This window comes from Schistocerca piceifrons, chromosome 1 (genome assembly GCF_021461385.2).
Source record: "Schistocerca piceifrons isolate TAMUIC-IGC-003096 chromosome 1, iqSchPice1.1, whole genome shotgun sequence".
In the NCBI taxonomy this organism is placed as follows: Eukaryota; Metazoa; Arthropoda; class Insecta; order Orthoptera; family Acrididae; genus Schistocerca; species Schistocerca piceifrons.
Genome location: NC_060138.1, coordinates 264915387 through 264927553, shown reverse-complemented (window position 1 = coordinate 264927553; position 12167 = coordinate 264915387). Strand labels below are relative to the sequence as shown.

The 12167-nt window shown below is 43.9% G+C and overlaps 1 protein-coding gene across 2 annotated transcripts in view; it reads left to right on the top strand.

Moving 5' to 3' along the window:
- LOC124782403 (nuclear receptor-binding protein homolog) overlaps positions 1 to 12167 on the top strand; it is a 436938-nt gene that overhangs the window by 290829 nt on the left and 133942 nt on the right. The window contains exon 2 of one of the 2 annotated variants that reach the window (XM_047253937.1): positions 8504 to 8554. The exons of the other annotated variant lie outside the window; for it this stretch is intronic. Within the exon in view, the coding sequence (XP_047109893.1) occupies positions 8504 to 8554 (51 nt within the window). The remainder of the gene's footprint in view (positions 1 to 8503; positions 8555 to 12167) is intronic. 2 annotated transcript variants of the gene reach the window in all.

Below are 12167 nucleotides of genomic sequence, written 5' to 3'. Positions count from 1 at the left end.
ATATTTAATTATGTGGAATACTTGAGCTTTATTTTACTAACAATGTGTTGATGTTTTGTTCCGTATTGTATTGTATGTTAACCGGGGATCTAGAAACGACGGAAAGGCTCCGTCCCCGCCGCAGCCGCAGTGGTCCACAACCCGACGACGACTACCGCTGTCCACTTCACCCCTCCGCCGCCCCACACCGAACCCAGGGTTATTGTGCAGTTCGGCCCCCGGTGGACCCCCCAAGGGAATGTCTCACACCAGACGATTGTAACCCCTATGTTTGTGCGGTAGAGTAATGGTGGTGTACGCGTACGTGGAGAACTTGTTTGCGCAGCAATCACCGACATAGTGTAGCTGAGGCGAAATCAGGGGAACCAGCCCGCTTTCGCCGAGGCAGATGGAAGACCGCCTAAAAACCATCCACAGACTGGCCGGTTCACCGGACCTCGACACACATCCACCGGGCGGATTCGTGGTGGGGACCAGGCGCTGCTTCCCGCCCGGAAAGCCTTGCATTAGACCGCACGGCCAACCGGGCGGGCACTTTGTACCATATAATGTGTTCCGAAATTCCCATTACAAACTTATAGGACTTGGGGGGGGGGGGAAGAGAGAGAGAGAGAGAGAGAGAGAGAGAGAGAGAGAGAGAGAGAGTGTACACAAAATTTTGAATAGGAACCCATGTCCGGAAAAGTACCGTTTCCGTTCTACGACGGCTTCAGTTCACATGTTTAACTCGTCCAGTTCTGCTTGAGGAATTAAATTACGCGTGACACAGTACCATTATTAGGTAATAATTGTAAACAAAACATTACGCAACATCCGTTCATCATTTAAACGCAGTTGTTTGTATTATCATTTATACATTGTGTTTACATTATTCCTAAACAAAAAATAATCCAGCATACTGTACGTACAGAGAAGGGCCCGCCAGGTTAACCGAGAGCGCCAATGCTCTGCTCCCTGGACTCGGGTAGGCGCACCGGCCCCGGATCGAATCCTTCCGGCCGATTACCGACATCGGTCGGTGTGCCGGCCAGCCTGGATGTGGTTTTTAGGCGGTTTTCCACATCCCGCTATGTGCATACCGGGCTGGTTCCCACGTTCCGCCTCAGTTACACGACTCGCAGACATCTGAACACGTTCGCAATATTCCACGAATTACACTAGACGCAGACAGCAGGGGTACTCTAATTCCGTCCCGGGGGGTACGGGGTGGCGGAAGGAAGGGCATCCGGCCATCCCTTCACCTAACCTTTCCAAATCGGTTCCTAACAATGCCGACCCTGCGCCAGCGCGGGACATGGCACCAGAGAGAGAAAGAAAGACTGTGCATATAGAGAAGTACTCATGCATTAAAACACCTGCTCGATGTAACGACCACCGATGTTGTTACAGGTACTGTACCTACGAAACATATTGTCGACACTCTCTCCATCCCTCCTAGTGTCTCTTTAATTTCTAGTGCAGCGCCCAGAACTCGTGCCAGCTGACGACCTTCCTCTGTATCTACAGGAGACTCATGAATTACACTTAGCATGCGACCGCACAAGAACCAGTCTTCGGAGTTATTAAATCCAGCGATCGCAGTGGCCACGTATATCCTCTGTTGAGATGTCTCCGAACCGCACGTGGGAAGTGACGCGGCGCACCATCACGCTTAAACCGCATTTCCTGAAGTTCATTCGGTGGCGGAGGTACCGGGAACGGGTCCAATAAGTTATGTAGGAAGATAATTTGGCAGGACCAGTTAGCCTAAGTGGAAGGGATTATGAACTAATTACGTGACCGTCCAGAAAATCTGCCCACAGAGAGGTACTGAAATCCGTGAACATAATTGGCACGATGGTTTTCGTGTGTCCATACATGGCTGTTTCGCGAATACAGACCACAGTTCGTAGTGAACTTACATCCATCTGTGAACAGAACTCAACGTGGAAACAGGTATGTGCCGATGCAGCGGTGCAGGAACAGTGTGCAGTAGGCAATGCGTTATGGAAAATGGGCTGGATCATACCCTGTACCCTATGTAAGTGGTACGGATGTAATTGTTGCCCGCGCGGAATGTCCCAGACGATACTGTGACTAACACCCATTGCACGAGCAGTTGTTAGAATATTCGTTGACGGGTTCTATTCAACGTGATGTAGTACCTCTTCAGATTCGGGCGTGCAGCTTTTTCGTGGAGCACCACAGTCCTGCCACCTCACGGTGAAGCTACCTGTTTCTCGAAGCCGCTGCGTAAATTGGCCAAAAAATTTGTGCGACGGCGTGCTAAGTTGCGGAAAATGTCCGTGATACAGTTAACTGTCAGCTCTTCCGTTACCTCGAGATTCGCCATACACAAGGAGCATGTTTGGAATACACAAACATGTGTAGCGAACCATGTTCACTGTATCGTAGACGCACAGGCTTTAAATAGATCTCGCAGCAAGACAGATTAGTGATGTGAAGTGACGGACATAGTAAAAGTCATTCTGTGTACCCTACTGCATACCAGAACAAGCACACCTGAATTGAATGCGTCATAGAACGGAAACTATACGTTTCCGTACAAGGGACCCCTATTCAAAATATTACTCACTTGCTCTAGAAGTCGTAGAATGTTGTAAGGGGAATTTCCAAACATCCTGTATACAAAAAATGTTGATCACGTTTTGAAATCTAGTTCTCCAATCAACGATAATGCCTTTCTTTTTGGAAATTGGTGGTAAGTTCCTATGGGACCAAACTGCGAAGGTCACGCGCGCGCGCGCGCGCGCACACACACACACACACACACACACACACACACACACAGACACGCATGTCTACCCCTCGCGGCAATGCCTTTTTTAGTCAGGGTTTCTGATACACATTTATACGTACATTGTCTGTCAAAAAATTCTGATTTTACCCCTACTCTATAAGCGAAGTCAGCGCACTAACTATGGTGGTAGCTTGAACTAACAACAGATTTACATTCGACCTCTCAGTTTTAGCGGGCACGTAGTCGTGATCGTGGCGTGTCGACGTTGTGGTGTCAGAGATCGCTAAATCAGGTGTTCAGGATATTCTCCAGAATGTTTTGAAGAGAGGAAAGTGTGTGCCAAGTTTTTTACCGCACACCTTGACACCCGAGCAAAAGCAACGACGCGTAGACAGATGCCTTGACTTGGCTGAACCATTAAACGCGGACGATTCTTTTCTGGAATTTTTTTTATAGTTGACGAGGCTTAATGTTATAAATACGAGCCTACCATATAACGACAAAGTCCAGAAATTCTCTTTAACGGGCAAAGCTTTGACGAAATAACCGACCTTCAAGTCATTGTGTCGCGAGAATTGAAAAACATCCAAAAGAAGAATTTTCCGACAGTTTAAAATGGTTGAAGGTTCTATGCGTTATACTCCATCGCATATTAAGATATTGCTGAAACATGTAGCTTACCTGCTCTGTTCTAAGTCTTATTCAAACAGCAAAGAAACGGATTTGTGGTGACTGAATACCCATAGGAGACAGAAAGTACATCTGGCGACAAATTAGCCCATTGCCTTGTCAGAGAAGCTCTGTTACTACGGTTAAAAGTTCTCTGTCCAAATTTCCTTAGGCACAAAAATATCATTTATAAAGCAAATTAGTGGAAACTATGCCCGTCTTAACTCGAGTCTCACTAGCATCGCTGTCAACACGAGTACATACACAGTATATATCCTACACAGGTTAATTCGAAAAATTAAAGAGGAGAGGGAGGAGGGAGAATCCGTATTGGACTTTCATTCACCTTGAACATAACACTTTTATCTTGATTATAATTGAATGTTCAGTACAAAGACTTCCCCAGATCGTTACCACAGCTACAATACTTATTGATATATTGGAGGTTTCCTGCTTTAAGATAGCTAGCTCTGTTGGTGTGCCTATCTGTGTATAATTAATCATCATTTTTGTAAAAGGAAGTCCATAAAGATGTATGTGCTCCATCTTCCCAGTTTTGTTACGTGAAGGCAGACAATTCGCTCCACATCTTCAAAATTTGACAGCGATATGATTTTGCAAAATAATTAATATAAGGTATTTGTGAGAAGGCTGTTCGCAGACAGTATTGACGAATGCTGTAATCACATGGTGTAAAAGTTTTACTGCTGGAACGTAGTGTTTGAGTTCCTTCAGTAGTAGTTGCATTGTATGATTCGTTTAGGAAGATAGTTTGAAATGCAGAATCTTCCACACGTAGCCAGTTTTCTTTTAATTTCCTGAATTATCTTGTTCACACGTTTCGTGACACAGCATTTTATTTAATGGGAGACAATTCTCGTCCTTGGGAACTGTCTGTCAGTTCATAGCGTAAGAATATTTCATCGGAAAATATTTCTGGATACTGGCTAGCATGCCACTCCTGGATTACGTGAGTACGGCAGAATTAGCTTACAAGGAGGCTTTTGTACTGTCGGAGGCAGCAGGCCAATGCCTAATTGCGTCGGAAACGAGTTTCAAGGCCTTGAGATCGCGAACGAGTATTTTAGCTGACCTGTGTACGCTGAGTTCTCTCCCAACAACGTCCTCCACAAACCAAAACCAAACCATGAGCTGCATCTGAAACACATGTATTTGCAAGGCTGGAATTCGGGAATAAAACCCGTTATCGGTGGTATCAAACTTAGTGATTGCCAAGATTGCCAAGCATATACACTGAGGGAAAGAAATTGCAGCACGAAAAAGTAATTACTGTAGAATAATGTAATTTCGGGACTACATTCGTCTATAGTATGGAATAGTTCAGTACGGACTGTGTGGAGGGAAGTGCAGTTGCCAGCGAGTGTTGAACGCATCAGCCGGTTGTGATGTCAGGGCAGCTCGGCGCGGAGCCGCGCAGGCTCGCTTGACGGCGTAAAATGCAAAACGACCGACCTGCAATCTTCCGCAAACTATTTTAAAGGAACTATTCGGTAATAAACTCCGATTCTCGCACATCTTATAGCATAATTCGTCAGCTTCAAAATGAACTGCATATCATTCCGTTAATGGTCATAATTATTGTGATATTTCGATGTTACGTAATTGCTGCATTAAATTCTTAAAGTTTGCAGCGGTCATTATGAATTTGCGTTTGGTGCGTGTCAGGTCATGTCGTTGCATGTGAAATCTAGAAAACATAATGAATTCATTAAACTTGGAAGGACATCGCTATTTGTCTCAAATATCGAAAAAATGGAATTTATGTAAAAGTGCTCCGTCACCAACGCATGTCCCAGCGAAAGTCATAGAGAAAAATTAATAAACCCCTCATATCTCGTAAACGGTCCGAGATATCGAAACGCAATTTTTGCAAATGATAGCACGAAGAGAGATTACTATTTTGCCATAAGACTAATATGCGAAAACTTTCATGACTAACCGCGATATTCGAGCAACTACACGTTTTTCAAATGAAATAATGTAATTTTTGGGGACCATCAATAGCTGATGAGACGGTAATTGCTGTGGGTTTTGCAACAATGTAAGACAATAAATTAAAAGTTTATTTTTATACCGAGACTGGGCTTTTTCATAACTATTGACTCGTCTTGCCCTCAGTTGGCAGTTCAATAAAACATTGTTTCAGTATTCTGTTACAATTTCAACTGTATTAGCATGTTAAAGAGATGAATGTTTGTAAATTCTGCTGTGTTTTGGGAAAATAAGGAAATTTTAACATGCCAACGAGAGAGACTACGTAGCACTCAAATCTCGTCACAGTCCTTCATGAATCCATTGCTCTTGAACCGCCTTCTTGGTGTGGCTGACACTTCGAGTTCTGTGATGTAATATTTGCAGTGGCTTCTTTTGGCAGCTTTTCAGCCTGACGGAGTGTAAATTTCTTGTTTTTTTTGCCATATTAATTTCCACTTAGGCCGATATATTGTCAGATTTAAATAAGCATTATACGGAGGAACCCCGATTAACCTATGCCCCTTAGCGTTAGCCAGTTCGTCGACTTGGTAGCGTGTTTCCGGTTTGTACAGCCACTCCAAATGTTCCAATGTGTGTGAATTCCTAAGGAACTAAACTACTGAGGTCTTCGTTCCCTAGACTTACACACTACTTAAACTAACTTATGTTCAGAACAAAACACACACACACACACACACACACACACACACACACACACACACACACACGCCTGAGGGAGGACTCTAGCATCCGACGGGTGAGGCCGCGCAGTCTGTCGTGTCATGGCGCCCTGAGACCGTGCGGCCACTCCGCGCGGCTACAGCACTAAAAGTTCAAATAACTCCGCCTTATACATGCTAGGTTCAGCTTTATCCAGTGGAACAGTTCTTTGTACCCAGAACAAAATATCAGCTTCCGTCTACTGCATTGTTAGAGGTGTATCCATCACAATTGACGGGTATGGTGCATTGTCCATTACTGTTGCCGAACTCGAAGGATTATTTCGCAGCGGAACATTATCTTCACAGCCGGTGAAAGTTTTCTTGGACGACCACTTTTATTACAAATCTCGTGTTCACATGTGCAGCACTGTTACTTCAACCCCAGAAAATACCACTTTACAACGAGAGCTAATGAATGTAGAGGTATCTAATGCGCGACACCACGTGGTACTTTTCAGCCATGGCGTGTCAACCGAACTACTGGCGGCATGGTAGGAAAAATCGGCTCGTCATTGGTGTCACCTGGGCAACGGCCGTCACGTCCCATCCTGTGAGCCAAATGTCAAAAGTCGCAACTAATTTTAAACGCGCTATAGGTAACATATTGAAGTGGTTAACATTGCACGATCACAGCGCGAGATTGGGCTGTTGCAAGTTTGATGTGCTGACACATTAGCAAATGGCGAAACGGGCCGAATGTTGAACGCTAGTATACAAACATGCGTGCCTTGTATTAGACAGGTGTCTGATCAGTTTGTGGGATGGCGTTCCATGCCTGTTCCACTTGGTCAATACAGTGACGGTTAATGCTGTTTGTACATGACTCTAGAGTCCTCGTCCGATTGGAAACACATCTGGTGATCAGGCAGACCAAGGCAACATGTCGAAACTCCGTAGAGCATGTTGGGTTACAACGGTAGAATGCAGGCGATCGCTATCCTTATGGAAAACACCACCCGAAATGCGGTTTGTGAATGGCAGCAAAATAGGTCGAATCACCAGATTGACGTACCAATTTGCAGTCAGGACGCGTGCGGTAGCTCCAGAGTGCTCCTACTGTCGCACGAAATCGCACTCCAGACCATAACACCAGGAGTCAGTCTAGTGTGCCCAACATGTAGACAGGTTGGGTGTAGGTCCTCAACGGACCATCTAACCAACACAAGGCCCTCACTGGCACAGCGGCAGAACCAGCTTTCATCAGATCTCTAGTCTCCACGCTGCCCTCCAATGAGCTCTAGCTTGGCGATGGTTTAGGGGTCAGTGGAATTCACGTTACAAAGCGCCTAGCTCGGAGCTGTCCTTGAATTAACCGTTTTGTAACAGTTCGTTGTGTGCTTGTGGTGCCAACTGGTACTCAGATCGCTGTTGCAATGCAGTACGATGCTCCAGAGCCATACGCTCCAGAGCGATGGTCTTCCCTCTCGGTGGCATCATGTGGCCGCCCGAAGCCCTTTCTTCCTGCGACCGTACATTCCCGTGACTACCGGTATCAGCAATTATGTGCCGTGGCTACAGTACTGCTAAGTCTTTCTGCAGATCGCAGACGGAACATCCTGCTTATCGTAGCACTGTTACACTACCTCCTTCAAGCTCAGTGAGGCGTAGATAATGGCGTCCTTGTCGCCTTAAAGGCTTTCTTGACTAACATCAATCCAACACGCCCAGTCTCAAGTCTCAAAGTAACTTAAGCTCACGACCGTTACAGCGTGTCTTGAAAGCAAATCTGATACGTATCCTCATGGTGGCGCTACACCAGTATGACAAATACTTTCGAACTGCTGCTCATCGTATACAACGAAGTGTTCATCAAACACAATACAGAAGGTTGTGAATTGTTTTCAGTGTAGCGTCACCAACATAACTACGGCTTTGTTACCATAGTCTACAAACTCTTGCTTCAGCAGCATGTCGTCGTACCACGAAATTTCCGACAATTGGTTCCCCACTTGAGTGCTCAGAGTTCGACCCTTTCTCGCCATGTAATTTTGTTCACGAAGGTTTGTGACACGCTGCTTATTGAATGCACGATTTAAACACAGGATATGAAGTATTTAGTCAGATCAGATTGCAAAATACTGTTTTACTGCCTTCTGGAGTTCATGGCGCAATCACTGCAGTGGGATTAAGTTCAGTCTTAGTTTAACAGTCCTCGTTCGTTTGGAGTGTAAGAGGACGCTAGCCCGAAATCTATTCAGAAATAATTTAAGCTAAAACTAATATATTTTGCGATTTGTGTTGTGTGACTCCGAGTTGGAGTGAATGGAGTTTTAGTGTGGCAGTTTCTACTTAGTTTATCCTGAATGTGTGTTAATGCGCGCCTACTTTGGTTGCTGAGCCCAGTACCGACTTTTAACGTTAATGTTTCTGGTTTCAGATTTACACGTATGGTAGACCAAAACACACCATGAGGAACGGAACTAAAAAGGTATAGACACGTTCTTTAATTTCATGTTCTCTCCTTCAGGGAATGTTGCTCCTTCTTTGGGCGCGGTAGCTCTCTTTAGATGGCGATATGTGAGCGCTTATAGGAAACACGGAAAGATGATTGGCTATCGTTGGCGACCTTTTTTTTTCTTTCTTTTAGCTTCTGAACACTGTCGACACTGAAAGGAATGCCAGTGCATTGTGTGGTATCTTTCTTCCTGTCGCTTGAATGTGAAGTAAACATTGCATGTTCTTTTTAATTTTGTTGCCTAAAGTATGCTGCAAGTACATGTTAATAAAGTGATCACATGTTTTATCTTAATTTTACAGTTTGTAATGTGTCTGCTCTACTGATTACTTTAAGGCACTCGGTTAGCGTACGGTATATTGACAGTTGTGGTAACTCCATAGCACTAAGATTCTATCCAGTAACACCTCTCAAGACAAGGAAGTAGATATTCCTAAAAACGCCCTTCTTTTGTATATAATTTGAAATGTTGGACAGAAGGTCATGATCTGAATCCTCTAGTAAAAGTAATGTGTGTTCCCGAATTATGAGACTTTTCCCATATGTCTTTCGAAGCAACGATACATTATACAGTTTGCTGCATTTTCCGATTGAGTTGAACACATCAGAGAAATCACATCAAAGAAATCGGTGCACGGCAACTTGTTAACCAATGACGAGGGGCAGCTGTACTGGAAAATTTAGGGGCGTTAATAGCGTAAAAGTGCTACCCTTGACGCATTGCTCGTGGCATGTATTCAGAGTAAACTGTTAATGAATTTTGCTAGTTCACAAAAAGTGAGAAATTTTTTGAGACAGTCATACAAATTAGACCTTAGCCACACCAGACTGTATCATAGATCGGAAATAAAGCTTTCTGGTCTCCTATTTTTATACAGGCTGCCCCACTTGGAATGGTTAATATTTAGGGATATGACAGGAAATCTCATTTGAAGCACAAAACTTCTATTGACATATGCCCTATTCCGAATGGTTTCCCAGATAGAACTCACGTCATGTAGATTTGTTTTTGCGTGTGGGAACATCACAACCGCTCTTACCCTAATCCGTGCATTGGTCGTGGTAGTACAATTAACTGGCCACCAAGATCGCCACATCTTAAGACATATGACTCTTTTTATGAGCCCAACTGATATGTGAGGTGTACAAGAGAAAGGTGAATACGCGATATAAACTGCTTGGTCGCATCATGGACGGTGCTGGTCTCATTGTCAGTAGGGAACGAGCAGAGGCACTCAGCAAGACACACACGTTCTCTCGGGAGTAGACGTTTGCATTGCAGTTGACGGTGGGACATTCATTTATTGTGAACCGTACAACAGCTGAAATGTGACGTATAATCATATTTAGAGGCGAATGTGTTAAAAATACGTATTTTCCATGAGATATTTTGTGAAACGCATATTGTAAAGTTTATTAATTATTGTCCTGTGTAAAATAAACCTCATATTGTTCTGAATAATGCAGAGTGTAAAGGTCAATGTTTGTTAAATGCGTTCTATCATGGAAACCTTTCGGAATAAGGCATATGAAGTTTTTTTTTTCTTTCAAATGATAGTTCCCGCCATATCCCTGAATACTGAACGTCGCTCCTGAGACATCACATAAAAAAAATTCCGTTTCCAAAGCATTGACCACTATTTTCGATAAACTAATATATATGTATAATGGCGTCCTTGTCGCCTTAAAGGCTTTCTTGACTAACATCAATCCAACACGCCCAGTCTCAAGTCTCAAAGTAACTTAAGCTCACGACCGTTACAGCGTGTATTGAAAGCAAATCTGATACGTATCCTCATGGTGGCGCTACACCGGTATGACAAATACTTTCGAACTGCTGCTCCTCGTCAAATTGTCAGATTTTCTCTCTCTCTCTCTCTCTCTCTCTCTCTCTCTCTCTCTCTCTCTGTGTGTGTGTGTGTGTGTGTGTGTGTGTGTGTGTGTGTGTGTGTGTGTCGCGCCTGCTAGAATAAGTAAATATTAACGCAGTGTCGGAATGGTCAGTGTTAAATGTAATGAATAGTGGTGGCATAGTATGGATTGTGTCTGCGGCATTAACACAGTTACAGCTGTGTTTGACTGCTGGTTCGCTCGCGGAGCGCACTAACAAAAGAATACGGTAAGCGGCTAACGCAATAGCTAGAGCATGCACAGTGCATGCCGCTTGGCTTGCATGAGTCGCTCTCGAGCATGGCACGTGTTTTCTTGACGTGTTTTGTTTTGCAGCGCGGCCGTCCTGATTTACGTGGAGCCGGCGGGGATGTTCCAGAACCTTTGGATCAAGGCCGCTCAGCGTTAGAGCTAATTATTTTTCATTTTGTTTCAGGTAAGTTTGTGGCGCCTTGCCGCCGCTACTGGTCGCCGATTGTAAGTAAGCTCGCGGTCTAAGACTGTTTTTTTCTTTGTTTTTGTGGCAGCGCGTGGCTTCTGTCCAGAATCTGCTGCAGTGATTTTACTTTCCAGTTACCAAACTAACTGTATTTTTATTGAGTTTGTATTTAACTACAGTGTTTTTTAAGCACCGAGGGGAATTCGCCAATGTGAAACTTCTGGAGTGCTTTAGAGTCGCAGATTTGTTGCGAGCTCCAGCCAAATATTTACAATTTTTCGAACGGTGTATTGCATTTCAATCCGGACCCTTGCGTCTCTGAGGGTAATTCCTTCGTGACACACTTTGATCCATGAATGTTAGCTAGTCCAACAAGTTATGCAAGAGAGACCTTGTTAAGTCCGGAAAATGAATGAGAGGTATTGGAGGAATTAAAGCTTTGAAAGCAAGTAGTGTCTCCCGTCTCGATATCTTAGTTCATACGAGGGAATGCTCCTGTGTATGGGGCCCCGTTCGACATTGTTTTAATCGGTTGGGAGGTATCTTAACACTAGAGAGTTCGCCACAGTGTGAAACGCTACTTCTGTTTCTAATCCTAGCGTACTACTATTACCATTAATCATTATCTACGGCTGTTTTTGTAACAACAATATTGATACAACATCTTAGTTGCACTCCTCGATCAATCACCGTATGAATAATCGATACGCTGTTTCAACAGAAACGAAGTACGTACTGTAGCTCTGAGTTCCATATCCCCATTTGATTGCTAACAAATGCAGTTTATTTAAGTTTTATTGCCTGAGCTTCATTTGAAAGCTGAATTTTAAACTGGTTAGAAGCGGTTATAGCTGTTTGTATACCTCGAATTTTGTTATCTGACAAAACTAAACTAATTATGAAAGCGGGCCGATTTATTCAACCTAATATAATGGAGTGCAATTCATGAAGCATCCTCCATTGGAGTTCAGGAAGCCGATCGTGGTTCTGAATATTCTTGAGCGTCAGCTATTGTCAGATCAATAACGCAATGGTAATGAAAGAAATATTTATCCGTAGGATCTTATTCTTCTCTTGAAGGACTCCTGCCACTCATCGTTCCACAATTACCTATCTGAATTGCTCACTGCCCTTTGGAAATCGAAAGCATGGATTCCACGGTGATTAATTTCTGAATTGTGAGTGGCCCCAGACTTATGCATCTGCTGACAGCTTTAAAATGAAATTTGCGTTTTCTCTGCGTAACACGCAGCGGGA